A 21,606-nucleotide genomic window follows, 5' to 3' on the forward strand; every position below is an offset into this window, starting at 1 on the left:
TTCAGACTGGGAGCCAAAGCAGATTTAAGTCCAAAACCGGTTTTCCCCGCGGAATAATTTTATTTAGCTTACCATATACTGTGACGCTCATTTATTCTGTTTCCGCTCCCGTCATTTCTCAGAATCTTCTCTGCGTTGACATGAAAACTGAAATTGTTCTCTTCTGCAACTCATTCTACACCGCATTCACTCTCGGCCCGTCAATTATGAGTACATTGTGATACATTAAAGATGTAAAAAAGTTACGATAAACTTTTGTGCCAAACATACGATGATATCTCAATATTCTAAGCTACATACTTTTGAGTATAAATACCACCTCTCAGTCACGGGAATACGTTACAAATGGCACCAAACAGCGAGGTACACTAATGAAAAGATTTGGTTATCAGCATTATCAACAGTTTTGGCAGATACCGCAGATAGTGCTCTCAAATGGATTAAATTTACAAATTAATTATAATGGAAATTATTCTGTGCAGCTTGCTTCATAGTTGGTATAAATTTGGAACTCTTTTATATAATACGCTGATGAATTGCAACAAACAAACAAGTACTTACTTTACGGATATACACTTTTTAGAAACTCGTGCAAACATGTAATGAGATATTGAGATTTAACGTTTGCAAAGGAAATAGAAGGCTCCCAGAAACTTTTAGCTTTATCAGGTTTAGCAGATTTGTATTTAAAACAAACCAAACAAAAATTACTTTCATTATATTTTATTTTGTAATTATAAACATTTATGTACGAACAAACCATCTTTAGTACCATCCTTTAATTTTCCTTAGCTTCTACAGCCACATACATTCATCGTCTCTGCACGGATTTATATTTGAATGGCAAATATCCCATGAAATTGTATTCTTCAATCATTAGGACTTGTAAATAAAAAATAAAAACTTGAAAGTTGCAACTTGAAATTCGTATTCTAATTTGAAATTCTCCCACGTTCGTACCCATACGTGTTTGATAAAATTGATTAAATTTATAAATTTTTTTCGCGATTCCCGCATGGAATTCGATTTGTATGTGCAAAGTGAGAAATACCGTGAAAACAAAAGAACGCTCCTTACCACACTTCCACACTTGTCCACTCTCGATTTTTAGCAGAGATTTTCTTTTTCTACGAAAAACCATATACTAGATTATACTGAGTTTAAAGATGGGTCACACTTATGAGTTTTGGCCTGAAAAATGTAATACACATGTTTTCATGCACAATTTTGGAACGAATGAGACCCTAAACAACTATTACAAAATTTTCGTTGCAAAACATACTTCTTCTTTTGTTCTACAGACTAACCTTGAAACTGCGGACACGACATTAGATATTGTATTACACGACAGCAAAATCGCTTTTTTCCTGAAATTAATTCTCCGCAGGCTGATGATTTCCAGTAGAATCTGAAACTACCAAAGTCCGAATTCTGATTTTAAAAACGCTTTCAGTTAGTCAAAAGCTGGAGCACTTATAAAATTTTCAAGAGATGTTTACCAATCGCGACGAAACTCGTGATCTAGTTTCTGCACAGTAATATATACTAGTCAAATGGTTTATCCAAGGTAGGAAAAGTGCTAATTTTATCAACTGTTGAGTTGTAAACTACCCTCAGAGCACACGAAGACTCATCGTTTATGGGCTGAATTGAGAAAATTGGCGCCAAATAAGAGTTGATAAACTCGTTTTTTCTTCAAGCGCTCCGTACGTAAAATCTAGCATCGTTGATAATTGTCTTGACTTGTCTGTATTTGATGAATAAGTTGAGCTACTTTACCTGTATGACTGAATTTAAAGTGATGAAGCTTCTCCATATGGTAAGCGAGATTCCGGGATTGGAATGGACCAAAGATGTAAACAAATCCTTTAAATTTTCCCACTCCGTATAATTGCTACAAAATGTAGGCAATTCAATTTTTAGTATTGAGTGATCCGATACTCCAGCAATTTGTAGAGCTGAATCGTTAATCGGCGTGCAAGTAATGTTACTTGAGAGTCTTCCATTTCCCGACTCGACAGGCCTCTTCAGCGCTAGCACAGAAATTTCTAGCAAAATAAGTGTTCGTGGCATTCTGATAGCGGAACTTTACTAATGACCAATGCTGAGTCTAAAAACGCGTCCCATTTTCTCCAAGGATTCGATTCTTAAGACTAAAGTATCTTTAGTTAGCTGTTTTAATTGTTTAGCGTTTTTGAAATTTACAACAGAATTGTTACTATCTACCATAACTCGGCATGGCATTAGGCGAAGAGGTGGCCGGGTCTTGCCCGAGATAAGGCGGAACCCTCAAGAGATCGCGAGGTCTCGCATGATCGTATCTTCCGTAGTTAGCCTGGACGCCCTCTTCTAGAACCATTTACCAGTTTACCGCCACGAACTGTCAGACACCGACGATTAATGTAAGTGGCAATAAACGCTTTTATTGTCTCTAAATGCAAGAACTCTTTTATTGTGTTATTCTTTCTCGGCTTTCCACTTTCTAATTTCCCTTCTCTGCATTACCCTGTAATATCTGGCGTCCAACCTAAATATCCCATACCTTTTCTTACCCGAAAGTTATGAGTAATTGGCTTATTAAATTCCGAAATAATAAAGAAGAGAGTCCTGCGCATTTTCACGTGGAATTAAAAAGATTAAAAAGAGCATATAAAATAGACGATCGCGATATTTGAGAAAACTTAGACACGCTATTAACCGAGGATTCTAAAGATTGGTGTTCAATAATCAAAAATCTTGGAGACAACTGTAATATTAAAAAAAATTTTAAACGCCTATATCAATCAAAGGTTTTCAGAGGAAATCAGACAAAAAATTAAATTCTATAACCAAAAACGCACTCAATACATTCACTCTTACCTGACAGAAATTAGGAAATTGTTTGTAAAGCTTCATCCTAGAAAAAGTTTCGAATAGTAATTACATAGAATCTATAAAAACCTTCGTATCGAATACTAAATATACACTAAAAGGAACGACTTTAAAATTTTTAAGCAATTGGAGGACTTGATTAAAGAATGGGAAACTGAGTTATTTAAATCTATAATTGGAGGGCAAGTTAAAAAAATTACTGAACCTCATAGTGAGGATAAAAACGAACAGAAGCGTAATAAGGGTAACGGGGATAAAAATAATTTGGAGAGAAATAAAGAAGAAAAAAGGAAAAATAAAAATTCTAAAAAGCATACTCAAAATGGAAACCAAAATCACAACAATCAGGGTGGAATACAATTTTTAGAAACAATTTCCATTCTCATCATTAGTATTTCCTTTCCTTCTTTTTCCAAACCAATATCAACAAAATTTCAGACAAACTCCAGACCTAGATTCGCACCTGTTTTCCAATCAAATTTTCAACCTAGATTTCAACCAAATTACCAACCTATATTAAAGAAAAAATGGACACAGATATCCTTACAACCCTTACAATAAAATGTGACGAATGATTAATAAAACCATAGTGGGAAGGGGCCTAATACGATTGTATTACTTGTGTCTATGGATAGGTTACAGTTACCGACGGGAGAGCGGCAGGTGGGCAGTGAGATAACTGGCAGTGCTGGTAGTGAATTAGACGGAAAAGAAATTTCCAGAAGGACATGACGGTCAGCTGTGCGTGGCCCGGTGTCGAGTGGAGCGTCAGGCAGGGGGAAGAATCGGATCGAAGGAAGCGATAAGGCAAGGGAGATAGCATCCAGTGCGAGTGATGGAGGACCTGAGAGTAAGAGATGAGAGATGGGAAAAGGAAGTAAAAGAGCTGAGAGAGAAAGTAGAAGGATTGCAGAGGGAGTTGGCGTCGGTATGGCAGGAAAAAGAGGATAAAATCAAGGAGATGGAAGAAGATTCTAGGGTATGAAAGATAAAGGCTGGAAAAAGGCTTGAAAAGGTGGAGGGCTGGTCAGGAATGGAATCAGTTGACAGGTTGGAGGGCGAGAAGAAAGGTATTTGGGGGAAGGGGTACATTATGATAGAAGAGAAAGTGGGAGACCGTAGGAATTAAAAGGAGGTGAGAGCGGATAGGGAAAGGATTGAAGCCTTAGAGCGGGGAAGAAAGGGAGGGGTGGAAGCGCTGATACAGAGCATAGGGTGGATTAAAGGCAATGTAGGGAAAGTTAGGATGGAGGGGAGAATTGAGATTAAAGTGGCGGTGGTGGAATTGGAGAGCTGGGAAGAAAAACTGGGGGCAATTCATAACAAAAATAGGATAAAGGACAATAAGGTTTTCATCGATCAAGATTTGACGAGGAAGGAAAGGGACAAGTAGAGAATGCTAAATGACAGGGCTAGAAAGGAGAGGAGTGAAGGGAGAGCGGCGAAAGTAGAGTATCGGAAAATAAAAAAGAAGAGAAAATGTAGGTATAGGACGAGGAGTAGGAGGTGTTGAAGCAAGTGCAGGGTGACTTGTTTCATGGGAAGTAGGGGGGGGGGAGTAAAGCAGGGTGGAATAGTGTTAAAGGTGCTGTACTGGAACGTAGCACGGGTAAAGAAGAATTTGATGTGATTGGACGGGTAGAGACGTGGGTAGAGAGAAAGGAATGAGATAGAGTAAAGCGAAAGTTTCCAAGGGGGAATAGGTGGAGGCTACAAGAGGCGGTCAAAGTAAAGATGAAAGGAAGGGCTAGTGGGAGAATTATGAGGGTGGTTAGAGATGGATTAGAGGAAGAAGTTCATGGAGAGAGGGGGGAGGGCGTACAAATGATGGCGGTAAAGATAGGAGGGGTAATGTATAAGTTGATGACTGTGTACAATAAGGATGGGATTGAAAGGATTAAAGAAAAGGTGGAAAACTTACTAGGAGAGAGACTTTAGGGTATGGTCGTACTGGGGATAGAGCTTTAATGCGAGAATTGTGGGGAAGGAAGCCTGTACCGGGAAGGAGAGAGCTTCGTGATAAAATCGAAGGATAAGATGATTAATAAAGAGAGGGAGATTCAAAGAGACTGGATGGATGACGTACGCTGGGCGGTGGTGAATGGTATGGTAAAAGGGGACGCAGAGGGAGAATAAACGTATGTGAGTAAGATGGATGTATCGGTGATAGAATATGTGATTATGAATATGCAAGGGTGAGAGGAGATAGAGATTGTGGAAGGGAGGGTGGAACCAGACCATCAGCTATTAAGTTTGTGTATACAGGGGGTGGCCTGCGAAAGACAGGGTGGGGAAGAAAGGTCGTTAGGGAGAGAGTATCATGGACGAGAGAGCCGATAGAGAAGTATCAGGAGCAGTTGTGCATCATAAGCTTTGAGGGGGATTCGGTGGACGAGATATGGGTGGATCTAAAAGAGAAAGTGAAAGGTTGTGTGCAAAAGAAGGTATTTAGGAAGAAGAAGAAAGGAAAAGGAGTTGAAACTTGTTAATACAATAGGGGGCGTCTGGAAGATAATTAACAGATTTAGGAAATGCAGAGTGGGGATAAGTGAGAAGATAGGGAGCGACGAATGGAGGAATTTTTTAAAGGATTCATTTCAGGGGTGAGATACACGTTAGAGAGATGAGGGGATTAGAAGATGGAGGAAGGTAGATGGAGAGGAGCTGAATGACGAGGAGATAGAGAAGCAGATAATGAAGTTGAAAAAAAACTAAGGCAGCAGGGCTGGACGGGGTAGAGAACGAAGCGTGGCTGTTTGGCTCACAAGAGGTAAGGCAGAGGCTAAAGGGGATAGTGAAAGAAGTATGGAGGGGGAAGAGGCACCCAAGAGGGTGGAGGGAGGGATTAATCGTACTACTGTATAGGAAAGGATATAGAGAACTAACCAAAAAGGATGCCAAACTGTACGCGTTTTTTGTAGATCTAAAGGGCCCGATTCCTTAGGTGGATAGGGGTAGGTTTTAGGAGGCAATAGAAGAGAGGGAAGTGAAGAGGTCCCTGATCAAGAGGGTAAGGGACGTATATAAGGAAACGAAAGATAGGGTGAGAGGAGGGGAGGGAATCTCTAAAAGATTCTGAATGGATAGGGGGTTGAGGCAAGGGTGCCCGCTTAGCCTAACGCTTTTTGCAATTTTGATCGCGGATATGGAAATTAAGCTAGCGGCTGGAGTGGTAGGAAGAGTTGGGTAGGGGGAGCCAGGATATGGTCACTCGCATATGTAGATGACATAGTGCTGCTAGCAAAGGGCGAAGATGCCTTAAAGGAGATGATAAAATGGTTGAGAAGATACTTGGACAAAAATAGGTTAGAAAAGGGAAAAAAAGTTTAGTGGAAGGGAAAAGCGGTACAGGAGGTGAAAGAGTTTATGTACCTGGGCTTCCTGTTTCGAAGAAATGGGGGAGTGGATGATCATGTAGAAGAGAAGGTGAGAAGGGCAAATGTGGTTACGAGACAGGTGTCGGGGCTGGGAAAGAGGTTGTTCTTAGATGATTCTCTAAGGAGAATTAAATAGTTTGATTCGCTAGTGGTGAGTGTCTTATTTGACGGAGTGGAGGTGTGGGGGTGGAAGGTAAGTGAGGAGGTAAATAAGATACGGGAGAAGTATGTAAAGTGGACACTGGGGTTGGCAAGGAATACGCAAAGATGGAGGTTGAAAGGGAAAGGTATTTTAGAACGAATGGATTGCAGTTGGATGAGTGAGAAGGGTGCACGAGGAAGGAAGGAAGGTATATTAGCTGGCTAAAAAGAATAGCATGAAGAAAGAGAAGGCAGAAGGAGAGGAGAGAATAAGAGAGTCAAGGTTTAACGAGAACTATGCGTGGATTGTGCCAAGGGAGAGAGCGCAATATTTATTTGAGAAAGGAGAGCAAGGAAGTCAGGAACTTATAGCGAGATTGAGATGCGGTTGCATGGATAATTATAATAGGTTCTGGCTTTCTAGAGAGAAGAGAATGTGTAAATTGTGCGGAAAGGGGATGGAGAAGGAATGATTGTAAATAGGAGAGGAAGTATATGTAAGAAAACTTTAAATATTGTAAATAGTAGTTAAGTATTAGGTGTTAGCCGCGTAGGCAGAGGCTGGCAATTCGTGGCATAGCGAGAAAAGAGCGACATGCATGCGAGGCCAGGCGAGGCGCAGCGAGGAAGGTTAGGCTATAGAAGCGAGCGCATTAGTTATAAGGTGTGAATGAATGGTAATTTGTAAGAGATGGTTGTAAGAAAATTCTGTAAAAAAATGGAAGTGTAAGCAAGTCAATTTTTCAAGGCCAGCAGGCCGACAAATAACCGCTTATCTATCTATCTATCTATCTAACTATCTATCTATCTATCTATCTATCTATATAGTTGTACTAGAGATGCGAGAGCCTCTTGCAAGGGCTACAAGTTTACGCCTTTGGCTTAGAAAAAATTTTGGATGGTTTATGAGGGCCACATGTCGCCAGTGGAAAATGGTATTTTATAACAGCAATAAGGATCCATTACGTTTTTACCAAAAAAATAAAATGTATTAATAAACAAAGTATAACTAATAGAAATATTTTTTAAAAGCCATTTTATTATTTAATTTTTACGAAAATTAATCAGCTTTATTATAAGTCTCGGCGGTTATTAGAACCTGAAAAGGAGACTTAGAACATTATTGTTTATGTCATAAAGAGTTATTATTTGATTTTAAACTAGCGGACGCTAATTTTTTAATGAGGTTTTACATTATTCATGTAGAAATTTTCAGAAGATTTGTTTAAAAATTTCTAAAGGTGCAGCACGCCTTTTAAAATACGTATTAGCTGGTTAAATATAAACATTAGAACAAAGTTTTCTTTATAGAAATTTAAGTAAAAGAAACAGCTGGGAAGAAGTGAGATAGGCATGGAGGTATTCTTGTATGAAAGGGGGGGGGGCAGTAGCATGGGTAAAGGGGTTGTTGGGTAAGATACAGAAGAAAAGAAGGAAGGAAGAAGAGAAACGGAGATGGAAAGATGTAAATAGGAGAAGAAGTAAGTGTAAATAATTGTAAATATTGTAAAAAGTAGATAAGGGTTAGGTATTAGCCGCGAAGGCAGAGGTAGGAAATGCGAGGCAAAGCAAGAAAGCGTTGACATGCATGCGAGGCGAGGCGAAGCGAAGAAGGCTAGGCTATAAGAGCGAGCGGCCTCACAGATAAGGTGTGGATGGATGCTAGTTTTTAAGAGGTAGTTGTAAAATAATTCTGTAAAAAATGGAAGTGTAGGCAAGTCAATTTTTTAAGGCCAGCAGGCCTCAAAATAAACGTTTACCTCGACCCCCTTTATAATAACCGGCGTCGATTCATCTACTTCTGATTATTTCAGATATAACTGTCACGATTTAGAAAATTTAAAATTCAGGCTGATAAAAATAACAAGCGTAGGGAAAATCTCCCAGTTATCCCCCCTCCCTCTCATCAAGTCTGTATATTATTAATACTTCTGTATTATTTAAACATTTTTTTCTGTTTAACTTTTAATATTTCCTTGCTCTAACTAAAAAGTTGAAAAAAATGAAAAATTTCAGAAAAAAACCTCGACTCTTTTTGTTTAAAGAAATAAATGGTTTAAATAATGGTTTTAATCTTTTTTGAAATAGAATTTGAGGGAGCAAAAATATTAAATGAAATCCAATGCGTTTTCGAACTGCCCTAATATCGATGCTTACATTTAATATAAGTCATTTTGCTAACTGTATCTGACAATAGACGCATATTGAATTCATACATATGGAATATTTTTTAGTTTACACATTTTTTATTCCAGAAAAAAAAATCTCGTAGGATGCTATTAGGATAATAATAATTTCTTGTGTCGGATCGAAAATCGAAAACTATTTCACTACTCGACGATGTTTCCGACGTCAAAAACTATTAGGATCCGATGTTGGATCCTATGTTGGTTTCGATGTCTGTTATGACGTAGGAAACTATTAGGATCCTATCGAGTATTCGATATCGGGTTTTCAATTTCTATTTTCAAAATCGGGAAAATTCAATTTTCTGTATTTTAAAACTGTTGTATGAAATTATTATACGACAAATAAATTGTCATTTTTGTACTAGAAGTCATCAGATGTACTTTTATATTTCCGCTAACTTTCCAAACCTATGTTTTCGTATTTATCTTTATGCACCGTTCGATTTAGTTGAAAAAATGTCAGTTCTATCAGTGTGTTTGGAACAATATATGAGTGATCTACCATAATGCAGTTTTATCGAATTTTTTCTCAAACAGGCAAATGCTCACTACAATAGTTTTTAATTTTTCTCTACAACATTTTTTTCTCTCTATGTAAGCTCTACATACGTTGTACACATCATCTTAATGCCGTGGAATGACTGTGCGTTTTAAGGTTAGATTTTTAAAATTTATGTAACTGTTTCTCAAAAAGAAAAAAATGTAATGTATTACATCGTACCTAATGCTTTTGTTAAATTTATATTTTATGTTTGTTTTGCTCTATCTTCTTCAAAAGACCTTTCTTCCATCTTTCATCAAAATTATCTTATGATAAGATAATATGAAAATAATATACAAGAGATATGTATGTATGACATATGTATTCGTTGAAATCATGAATATTTATATTTTGATGATAAATTTATTAATATATAAAAAAGAAGAAAGGTGCTGTACTTCTAAAAATAAACATCTTTAATTTTGAAGGTTGTCAGGAATCAAAATTTTTAAAAGCAGAAGAAAATATTCGAATGAAACGACAACCGTATACATAAAATTATAAAACAAAAATAAAAACCTTGAAAATAACAATTGAACACTAACCTTAAACTTTAACTTCATTTACCGAACTAAAATTTTAACCAAGATTTGCATTGTAATAGTCTCTGCCTGTGGCATTTTATTTTTGTTCTATAGGAAAGTCCAGTCTCTAAAAATGCTCTCGCCACAAAGGATTAATTATATATTCAAACCAGCGAAACATAATAATGTATTTTAAGCTTGAAGCCAAATACGAGATTTGTTACAATCCATAGCCTCTAGTGAGTTATGAACCCATGACACAGTTTACAAATTCTTGAAATTCTTAAAGTAAGCAACTTTACACAAAAATACCTAAAGCGTTCTGAAAAGTAAGGGGGAATGTCCGGCCTGGCTGAAATGCCCTTCCAAGTATCACGTTATGTGTGTACTTCGTTATTTTAAGGAAAACAATTTTAATTTTGAATATTACAGTACTGTAACTTAAAAAGTTATTTGTTGTTGTATGACTAATTGATTGACCTTTGAATGGAGATTCTGATTTTCAGGAAATAAAATTTTCGATAAGATACTGGATTCTTAGAGGAAAAATATTTTAAATCATAATAATGTTATTCTATATTTTTTAAACTTTTTAAATTTTCATAATTTTAAAGTTAGTTACAAACGTACATGTATCTAAATTGAACCTTAATACAAGGTGTGCATTAAGGAAAGTGCTGAAGATGTTTTTACACTAACATAACTGACAATTGTTAAATGACTTGTCTTAAATTTCAGTTGACTATGAATGACTTCAGCGTACATAGAATAATTGGCAGAGGAGGTTTCGGTGAAGTTTATGGTTGTCGTAAAGCGGACACAGGTAAAATGTACGCAATGAAGTGTCTTGACAAGAAGCGCATAAAAATGAAGCAAGGTGAAACATTGGCACTTAATGAAAGGATAATGCTCGCTCTAGTCAGTACAGGAGTAAGAATCACAATAAGAAAAGATATTTTAATAACTTTACTTCAATAATATCCATTTTTAAGCAGAAAATTATTTTCCATTTTTAGGTTGATTGCCCTTTTATAGTATGCATGACATATGCATTTCACACTCCCGATAAGCTATGTTTCATACTGGATCTTATGAATGGCGGCGATCTTCATTATCATCTCAGTCAACATGGTGTATTCAACGAACCAGAAATGAAATTCTACGCAGCTGAAGTAATTTTGGGTCTTGAACACATGCACCGCAGGTATATTGTCTATAGAGATCTTAAACCTGCAAACATACTTCTTGACGAACACGGCCATGTCAGAATATCCGACTTAGGATTAGCTTGTGATTTTTCCAAGAAAAAACCGCATGCCAGTGTGTAAGTAGTTGCAAAAGGTGTAATATATGTTATTTATTCAGTACGAATCTCCTTTAGACAGTGAATAATTTAATTGATTGTTTAATATTTTCTAGTGGTACACACGGATATATGGCACCGGAAGTACTTTCCAAGGGAACGGCATACGATTCTAGTGCCGATTGGTTTTCATTTGGTTGTATGTTATACAAACTTTTAAAAGGTCATAGTCCATTTAGACAACATAAAACCAAGGACAAACACGAGATAGATAGAATGACCCTTACCATGGTTAGTTCACAAGTTACAGTTCACCTTTATCAGAACGCATGTCTATAAGATGATTTTCTTTTAACAAGATTGGCTTTAATCATCAGAATTACATTTTTAAGAAAAATGTGATTTGCTAATTGGATATTTCTGCAATAAGATTTATTTTCATTAAATAGGAAAGAATTTGCATAATTTTGGATCCAGAGACCTCATTTGGTGATTTTGGAGGATTTTGGCGTTTTAAAACCGAATTTGTTATTGAAAATGATCCATCACTTAAGCGTTTTGAGATATGTGACTTTCGTGAGGAAAAGAACCTAAGCCGTAACAATTTGATTTTTAGATATTCGATGCTATTGATAGTTTTTAAATCGCTCGTTCATAATCAAAAAATAATTTTTTATTTTAAATATTCAAATTGTTATTAAACTGATTATTAAGGCATGAATCGCCTATTATAAGGCGCGCAGAGAAACCGATGAACCCAATCCCTTTACTTACCACTACATTTTATTGTACTAGGATAAAAGAAGATAATTTTAGCCAAAATGTCTCAAGTTCACTGAAAGATAATCACTAAGCGAGATATGGTCGTAAGTGAAGTGGCTGGGTTCTGAAAAACTGCCACCCATTCACTGACTATCTGACTGAGGCCGCCTGTTTAATCCCTCCCCCCCCCCCCATATAATTTACCTTAACTGCGTTAGGGATTTTTCTTGCAAAATGACACATAAACAACATGAGCTGTGGAGGGAGAAATAAAACAAAAGTGGTTTTACTTAAAAACAGCTAGTCTGATTGCAATGAAAAAAATGTATGTTGCGAAGTCTATGAGGGCGATTATCAGGGAGAAATATAAGAAAAATCTGGCAGAAAATTATGCATGAAATAAATGTTAAAATTTACCAAAAAAACCTGTCTGATGCGCTGGAACATTCTCATGGAGCACAGCGCGCGCGGCTCGAAACACTTGGGCACAAACTTTTTAAAATTAAAGGTCAGTGCATCAGCAACTGTAATTTGGTGATTGTGAATTCGCTTTTGTCAAAGCTCCATCGGCTCTAACGAACACATTCTTATCACGTGTCTCATGCTTCACACTTGATTTTGCCAAAAATTTGAACTTTTCTACATTATATTTAACACTTTTATAACAAATATATTCTATTCTCATTTTTCGTTCCACCTCCCGGGTCGCTTTTCGAAAAGTTTAATTTTTTTATTTGTAAACTTATTTTTACTGTCCACATGCTTATCACATACTATTTTTTATGACAAATGCATGACAACTTACATCAATGTCACAAAGTATTAATTTTGGATTATAGTTCTCTAAACTTGTAGCGGGGCTCAATGACAGAGCCACAGTAGGTATCCGCGTGAAATATTAAATGGTTAAATTAAAATCCGACAACAAAACTTCTCAGTGAAGAGCTCCTGTTTTTTTCTTCCTCTTTTAGCTCATAAATTGTTCATAAGCTTTGCAATGTAGATTTCTGTCCACTTTTCGGGTGGCAAATTCGATCATTTTTAAGAACTTCTTCAAATATCCCAGCTTCACTGCCATCTGGATTTCTTAAATCATTTTTATGGATGTATTGTGTATTCATAAAATTATTGACTGGTGACTGATAATTATAATTCTATTTGAGTCATATTTTCTTCTCGCTTAAGCGTACAGTAGCGGGCAGAATTGTTAGTCCACTAAAGAATATCTAAAAACATGCTTATTAAATTTTGGGCCGATTGATCCCTGTTTGAAGTCTTTTCGATAAAGAAGGACCGACAGAGCATTGGAGAAAGACCGATCTATTTTCTGTTTTTAACCAATTTTCGATTCGTAACTTCCACTTTCTTTAGATTTTAGGGAAGTAAATGAAAAAAAATTAAATTTCGTCAAATTAAAGTTTAAATTGTCGTCTTTCACCTTTGAGAAAACTGCGGTTTCATCTTGACCGACCGATTTTTGTTTTGGGTACGCTACCATATTTTCAATGATAATTCGAAAACCGAATAATATTTTATTGTGTTAATAGTATCATTTCAAGAAGGAGATTTTATACTTGAATTTAGTGAAGTTTTAAATATTTTTATTCACTTCCCTGAAGCATGTCCAGTTTTAAATAATTAGAATTTATAAAAGTGAATTCTACATAAGTTTTTTAAGTTTACAATTTTCAATGTTCCGTCTTGAAGTTTCAAAACTTTCAATTTTATATATTTATTATTTGTGAAAATCATTGCTTGGTGATGTGAGAAATTTATAATTTGTAAAAGGAGCGAACACGCCAGTTTTGTAATTTTTGAATTTTCAAATATAACATAAACTTTATATATTATATTTCAAATTTTCTAACTCTGATTGTAGAGACTTAAAGTTTAATATTTCAAATTTATTAATTTTTTGATTTAATAAAATAACACAAATTTCATATAAAGGAAAAGTTCTAATTGAAAATAATATCTAGAAGTTCAATTAAAACAAGTGAATAAATAAACGAAATAATTCGATAGAACGAAAAAAATATACTGAAATGGTTCATTGAAAGATCGAAAGGAGCATTTCAATTGAATAGTGTGACATATTTTAAAACATAAATTCAAAAAATATCAAGTAATGATTCATGACAAACAGGCTAATGGTGTCAATCGGCTCTAATCGAGTGAAATATAAATTGACGTTGTAAAAGGTTAAAAACATTCTTCTAAAACATTTAAAAAGTGAAACGCGATAATGAAAAATGAAACGGTAACTCTCACAAATATAATATCACAAATAAAATAATAGTTCATGTAAATAAATGAGAATTCGTATTCGAATACACAACCATGAAAAAAATCTATACTTAGTGCAACTGCAATCGCTGATTGAACCGCAATTGTAGATTTAGTAAGCCATTTGCTAGTACATCGTAGAAGTTTTTAATATAATCGATCGTCGTTACCAATAGAACCTGGGGAACATCTCTGAGTCAGGATCCCATCAATTTAACGAGCATCTAATTCTGGAAACCGGCATCACGTGTTACATTTCGGAAACCATTAACGACCATTTGGATGTCGTTTATGAGGATAAAAAAAACGCTGAAAGTAGGACATTTTCTTTCAGCGCTCGCACTTTTTTTTTGACAAATACACTCTTTTTTACACTTTTAATGCGTTAGTGAGTAATAGTTCAGACGCAGCGTCTGGGCTCTAATCAATGTGGTTTTCGTCATTCATTTGGGAAATATCCCTTAACAGTGTGTACATTATAGTCTTAATGGCACTAAACTAATAGCATCTGTCATGCTAGCATTAATTAAAATTTTTTTAATGACTTAAAAGTGAATAAAAACAGAAAAGAATCTTAGAATGGTATGCAGACGAAATGCGAGTTCAAGCTGTATATGCCACGAAATTAAAAAGAAATGGAACACTACAATGAAGCTGTCAAAAATAAAATGTTAAGATTATTGGCATTTTTATGTTTTCAAGGAAATTTTGTATGTAATTAATTGTCGAAATATGTACCTTCTGATTTTTTAAACTTTAGAATTACTAATTTCTGATATTTATAGTTAAATTTGTTTTTATCATAAAGGCATATACTGAATTCCAGGAGATGCCATGAAAGTATTTTGGTTCGAGAAAATAATTTCCAGGTATTTTGTTTCTGAGGCACGCCAGTGCATCACATTCACAAAGTATGTGATGAGCTGCCACCCACCCGAGAGCCTTTTTGCAACACCCTGCTAAAATTGAGTCAGGAATCGTCACAAATAGTCAGAAGTCCTGACGATTTCTGAACATCCTGACCATTTCTGACGAGTCTGGCTATTGCTGAAGATATGCTAATGCACATCCTATCAGGTAGCTCATCGGCTAGGACCGCAGATACGCTAACAGAAAAGGATAAAAAATAAAAAAATTCAATGTTGCATATACAGATTCAAGAGTTACAAATTCAGAATCTACGGGTTTCAGCGATTTCAGATACCTACAAATTTTCCTAAAAAATGTAAAATTAGGATAAATATAATGTGTCTCGTAATGAGAAAGAGATACATCGAAACGGACATAATTTTCAGATTCACCTTTCGGTACATTTAGTATATAAATATTAATAATAAATAAATATAAGTAAAAAGAGAATATGCATGAATAAATATAAATAAATTAATAATATAAATAACCTGGGATATATAAACGGGATTAGGATTTATGGCCTTCTATTTTTGGATCCCTAATAAATGGATTATCCTTCGAACCCAAGCTCGAACGATTTTTGAAGATTTTGTCATGAATAATGAGTTTTCCTGACGATTTCTATCGAGAAACGTAACAAAAGTGGTCAGAAATGGTGAGAAGTCTTGACTTTTTATCTGACGATTCCTGACTTTTGTTTGAGTAGAGTAGCTCCTTTCTTCGATGCGTACGAGATACCGCAGTAGGATTCTGGGCCAATCGGGGATTTAAAGCTCCCATCTTAGACAGCGCAACTGCTTTCCTATTTCATTTAATATCTTCATGGCCACGACTGTCAAAGTAAAATGAGTTGGTGGGCTACGCTCCCCCAATCCACAAATAACCCTAGAAGCCAGTTTTTTTATTATTTTAATTCAGGCGCCAGGTAGAACCCCTCCTACCTGAGCCCCGCTGGTCCTTGTAATAAAGGCAGCTAACAGGTCGACTAGCTCTTACTGCCTGCACGACTAAATCTAAGGAGGTGGGAACGTTGAAGTGAGATAGATGCTGAGTGAATTCTCCAGGGCCCAAATCTATTATAAAATTGTAATTTTATTCATAACATTAAATAAAATTGAGCAAATGCTAAGTAAGCGCAGTTGACCCTTTACAATTACCAGCTGGGAACCACCCCGAAAATCCCGCCTGAGTACACTTACTCGTGTAGTGCACCACCTCTTAAAAGAAGCCTTTGTGCACTTAGTCCACATATCTCAATCAATTAAATATTCATAAAAAGAAAACATAACATGAAATGCTGGATTGAGCGTTCGGAGCGTACCCACAAGCAATTTAAAATGGCCGCCCGAGATACCCCGTTTAGCCTCTACGACTCATGGCGACCATTTTCTCTAGTTCACGCCTTGACTCCCGGAGGACAACAGGTACGTCCGTGGTCAATTCATCCGGGGCATAACCCCCGGGTATCACTCCGCAGCGGGGGACCTCGAGATAAGAATTGCATTACTTTAAACGCTGACGAGACAGTGTGGAAAACCACTTACCTCTTAAATATTGCACCAACTCTATTTGCTTATCCGGATCCATCGGTACTTCCTTCAATAATAATTTAGAATTCTGACAGCTTCGGACCTTACTTTTCTTCAAAAAATTCCGCTTTCGCTGGTAGTCTTACCGTCGGTTCGTCAAATCAGGAGTACTCTGCCATTTGCGTTTTGTCTGCCCCTCTTCTTTCCGCTACTTCCCAACGGACCCCTTAGATTTTACGAAAAGCACCCACTGGTTGGCTTGGTATGACGGAAGCAGTCCAATGGGTTATCTCAGCCAGTAAACGCCTTTGTATCTGCGTCGGCCGCGCCGGTTGGATCCATCTTGCGGGCTGCTACGTTTCTCATTGGCCACCGGAACGCTGCTTAAGGGCATGTGATACTTAGAAAATTGTCGATTCTACCAGTTTTAGGTACCCCGGCCTTTTTTCTAGAATAATAAATATTTTGTCTTAAAATTTTTTTAAATGATAGCGAACATGCTAACGGACGTCCCCACACACCTTTTTGTGGGTTAATTCAAAAAAGTTTTAATTTAGCAAAATGTGATTAATTTGCATAGCGCTTAGGAAATAGTATCGATTTCAACAGTGTTACATTCCCCCGGCTTATTTCTTAGTATAAGAAATATTTTTCCTTCAAAATCTGGGAAATGATAGCGAACATGCTAACGGACGTCCCCACAGAATTTTGTTGTGTTTTTTTATCAAAAAATTTTTGATATTGCTAACAACGTGCTTGTATCTTTCGAGGTTATGTGTGTTACAATTCACCCGAGCGTTACTTCCAAACTACACAATATTTTTGGCCGAAAACTTTGGACTTACAAATAAACATAGTCACTAATCTCCCGGAACTAACCTTGTTTGCAGGCAATCAAAAAAGTTTTTTTCATAAATAATTTCCAGATAAGTATCACATGCCCTTGAAACATGGCTGGGTATTTATCATGGCCAGGCCGATGGTCGCTGTGTTACATTGTCGGCGCATGACTGTTGTGCCTCCCGTCCCGTGCCTGGTTGCCTAGTACCAGTTGGCGCATGCCTGCTTCGCCTCTACTCGCTGGTGGTAGCGCTGTTATCTTCGCACTCAATAGAACATGGTCGTGTATTGTAAGTGTATATTGGTCGTGTATTGTAAGTATTGTCAGTTCACCCGATGCTGCGTTTTCTATGTCCATTTCCTAATGTTTGTCTTCGAGGATAGAGGACTACCTCCAAGTATTCTCTCTGCCATTTCTAGCCCGACACTGTTTCACAATCTTGCCGGTTCGTTGACAATTTCAATATTATATATGAGCTTAATTGGGTTCCTCTCCGAACTCCTTGTGATATCTATATAAATCAAATTCCTTAACCTATTCTTTAACCTCTAGCGGAGGTCCTAGCTTGATGGTCGCGCGTGAGATGTTTCGAGGTTACAGTTACCTTCAGCGAGATCAGAGGAAGTTTCTTTTGTAGTTACGTAAGTTTATTTCTAAACCCACGTTACAACGGCTATTATGTATCAAATAGCCACAATCCTAGATGTACTAATCGAAAAATATGGAATTGCATCGATCCAATATTCTCAGATCCAATATTCTCCCCCTGAAATAATAACTAAATCATTATTATTATTATTATTATTATTATTATTATTATTATAATTAATACAGTAGAGAAGAGATGAATAATAATTTTTGATTTTAACGAATATATATTTATTAATTTAAAAAACAACGGAAGTTCAGCATAGTTCGTATTAAATATGTTGTACATATATTCAAATTGTAATATTTTTCACTTTTTATATATTATAAACATAGATACAGCACGCCTTCAGTGCTGCTTCTACTATGGTAGAGTTCACCACTCACGTGGAGGCGCTAGCGAAATTATGGTACATAAGTGTCCGCAAAAATCGACCTCAAATTAAGCAAACTGAAGTTTTTAAAAAAATATATAAAACAAAAATATATATAAAATATATAAAATATAAACTATAAAAATATGAAACATGGACTGCAGCCTAATGAGAAGAATAAAATAAATCAGCTTTTTTGAAGCCAAGATTGCGTAGCCGAAAAGCAAACAAAAAGATAGTTTCTAGAGCTGAGGTAGCGAACCCAGATTAAATTTAAGGCACTTGAAATAGCGTATACCTTGTGTGTATACAACGAAAAGATACCTTGATTCCTCGTCAAAGGTTTGCAGCTCCTTCCCTTGTAGTGCAATAGCGCTGAAGGGAAGCACAGGTGCCAGATCGTTGATGAAATTCATCCCCACCATACCTACCGTTTGGGAGTCGCAAAACAGATGGTGCATGATTACCACTGTAAGTTCGTGTGTACGCCAAAAATGCACGACTCGAACTTCGGTTTACTGAGTTTTCTTGCTGCACGATGATTGCCGATCTGAAATCTTCGCAAAAATTCGGTGGTCTTCTATTTATATCTCGATCCCCATTTGAAATAAATGGAAGAAATGGGCGATTTTGATGTTTCGCGTGATTCTTAATTTGATGCATGCGATAGTTATATTAATATTAATTACTAGTTGACTAAATTTGATGGAAACAGTTAAACTTTCAACTGAAACAATTAGTTTTCTGCAAAAAAAGATAAATTTGGAATAAAATATACGAATTAATCAAAAAAATTTTTGAATTGTTTTCAACATGATAGTAAAATTTTTAAACAAAAATTCAAATTTTCACCCTAAAAAGCTAGGTTGTATACTAAAAAGGCATTTTTAATAAAATACATGAACTTCGCCCAAAAGAAATTTATTTTCCATCAAGACTAATTTTCTATACAAAAAATTCAGATGTAATCATAGTTAAATTTTCGACAAAAAAGATTAATTTTCTGGCAAGAAAGAGGAGTATTCAATAAAATACAAAAATTTGCAACTGAAAAAGATCACTTTTCAATAAAACATAGAATAGTTAAATTTGTAGTTAAAAAATTAATATTTAACCAAAAACAAAAGAATTTTCTACAAAAAATTTTAATTTTTCCAACTAAATTAATGAATCATTAACAAAAAAAACTAAATTTTTAACTAAGCAGTTCCACTTTCAACCAGAAAATATTAAAAAATCGTCAAAATTCTTTGAAATCCCTTCAAATTATTGAAATTAATTTAAAGTTACTTAGAATGTTTCAGAATATCCTAAGAAATCTTAAATCCTTTAAAATCTCTTGAAATTTTTCAAAGCTCTTGAAAATTCCTTATAATTTTAAAAATAACCTAAAATATTTCAAATCCTTTAAAATCTCATACTAAATTAATAGAATCAATTGAAAATGCCTTGGAATCTTTTAAAATATCCTAGGATATATTAAATCCTTTAAAATTTCACATTAAATTACTGTAAAAAATTGAAAATTCCTTGGAACCTTTTAAAATACTATCAAATATTTCGAAACCTTCAAAATAGGTTAAAAAACCTTGACATCGTTTAAAGATTTCTAATGTACTTTGGAACTTTTTAAATAGCCGTGCTAAAGTTGTTAAAATTATTGAAATTCCTTTGAATTATAAAAATAAGTTGAAAATTCCTTGACATCTTTTAAATCATTCTTAAATATTGAAAATCCTTTAAAATCTTTTGAAATCTCTTGAAATTTTTCAAAGCTCTTGAAAATTCCTTACAATTTTTAAAATACCCTAAAGTATTTCAAATCTTTTAAAAACTCATACTAAATTATTGAAATCAATTGAAAATGCCTTGGAATCTATTAAAATATCCTAAGGTATATCAAATCCTTTTAAATCTCATATTAAATTACTGTAAAAAATTGAAAATTCCTTGGAACCTTTTAAAATACTCTGAAATATTTCGAAACCTTCAAAATTCTTTGAAAGAGCTTGAGATCTTTTAAAGATTTCTAAAATTCTTTGGAATTTTTTAAAAAAACCCTCCTAAAGTTGCTGATATTCTTTGAAATTCCTTTAAATTATAAAAATAAGTTTAAAATTCCTTGACATCTTTTAAAACATTCTCAAATATTTAAAATCCTTCAAAATCTCTTGAAATTTTTTAAAGCTCTTGAAAATCTCTTGAAATTTTAAAAATGCCCTGAAATATTTTAAATCCTTTAAAATCTCATATTAATTTTCTGTAATCAATTGAAAATTCCTTGGATTTTTTTTTAATTCTCTCAAATTTTTCAAATACTTCAAAATCTTTTGAAATACCTAGAACTTTTTAAAAAGATTTCTATAGTCATTAAAAATTTTTAAAAGTAACGCTTCTAAAATTTTGCTAATTCTTTGAAATTCCTTTCAATTATAAAAATAAATTGAAAATTCCTAGATATCTTTTAAATCATCCTCAAATATTTAAAATCGTTAAAAATCTTTTGAAATTTTTTCAAGTTTCAGATTGAAATTTAGAAAACTTTGGGTTTTAGAAACTTTAGGCTTTAAAATATTCTTTTGAAGGATTTGAAAAATTTGAGAGAATTTTAAAAGGTTTCAAGGAATTTCAAATTGATCACAGTAATTTAATATGAGATTTTAAAAGATTTGAAATATTTCAGGGTATTTTTAAAATTTCAAGATATTTTCAAGAGCTTTAAAAAATTGCAAGAGACTTCGAAAGATTTTTGAGGATATATGTGTGTGTGTGTGTATGTGTTTAGTCTCTCCCTTTTACGGGTTTGAGGGCCTCCGCTCACTGTACATATATTTACAATTCCATCCTTAGTCTAACTTAACAACTACTTATATTCTACTCTTTCTCATTACGCAGGATAAACAATAGTAACAGTAGTGATATTAATTCCTAAAATGAGCGAGCTTTCAGGGCATAGTTGTAGTAATTGCGGTTTAAAACAACAGAACGCGCAGGGCTCCCGACAATGGGTCGGCCAACAATGCCGACCAATCTAGAGCTGGGGGAGCCAATGAAAATGGATTCAATGCAATGGATCGGCGGGATCTCGTGACCTTTGGGTGCACGGAACGACTGAATCTCGACTTGCTAGACTGCTACGATGCGAGTTTGTCCCGTGAACGGGGTTACATGGCACGGCTGCATGCTCTGTGGTGCGAGAAACACCTGGAGCTATCGCACTTTTCGCAGCAACTTCTGCGAAACCATGCTGAATTACTCCGTAAAAGGGGCTATGTAAGCGGAACGCCTACTCTACCACAGCTAGAACA

At 35.2% G+C, this 21,606-nt stretch overlaps 1 protein-coding gene across 1 annotated transcript in view; it reads left to right on the plus strand.

The window, feature by feature from the left end:
• LOC117181323 (G protein-coupled receptor kinase 1) overlaps window positions 1-21,606 on the plus strand; it is a 268,557-nt gene that overhangs the window by 146,685 nt on the left and 100,266 nt on the right. The window contains exons 9-11 of the mRNA XM_033373882.1: window positions 10,382-10,573; window positions 10,660-10,967; window positions 11,063-11,237. Of these exons, the coding sequence (XP_033229773.1) occupies window positions 10,382-10,573; window positions 10,660-10,967; window positions 11,063-11,237 (675 nt within the window). The remainder of the gene's footprint in view (window positions 1-10,381; window positions 10,574-10,659; window positions 10,968-11,062; window positions 11,238-21,606) is intronic.

The sequence above is a fragment of the Belonocnema kinseyi genome, chromosome 10 (assembly GCF_010883055.1).
Source record: "Belonocnema kinseyi isolate 2016_QV_RU_SX_M_011 chromosome 10, B_treatae_v1, whole genome shotgun sequence".
In the NCBI taxonomy this organism is placed as follows: Eukaryota; Metazoa; Arthropoda; class Insecta; order Hymenoptera; family Cynipidae; genus Belonocnema; species Belonocnema kinseyi.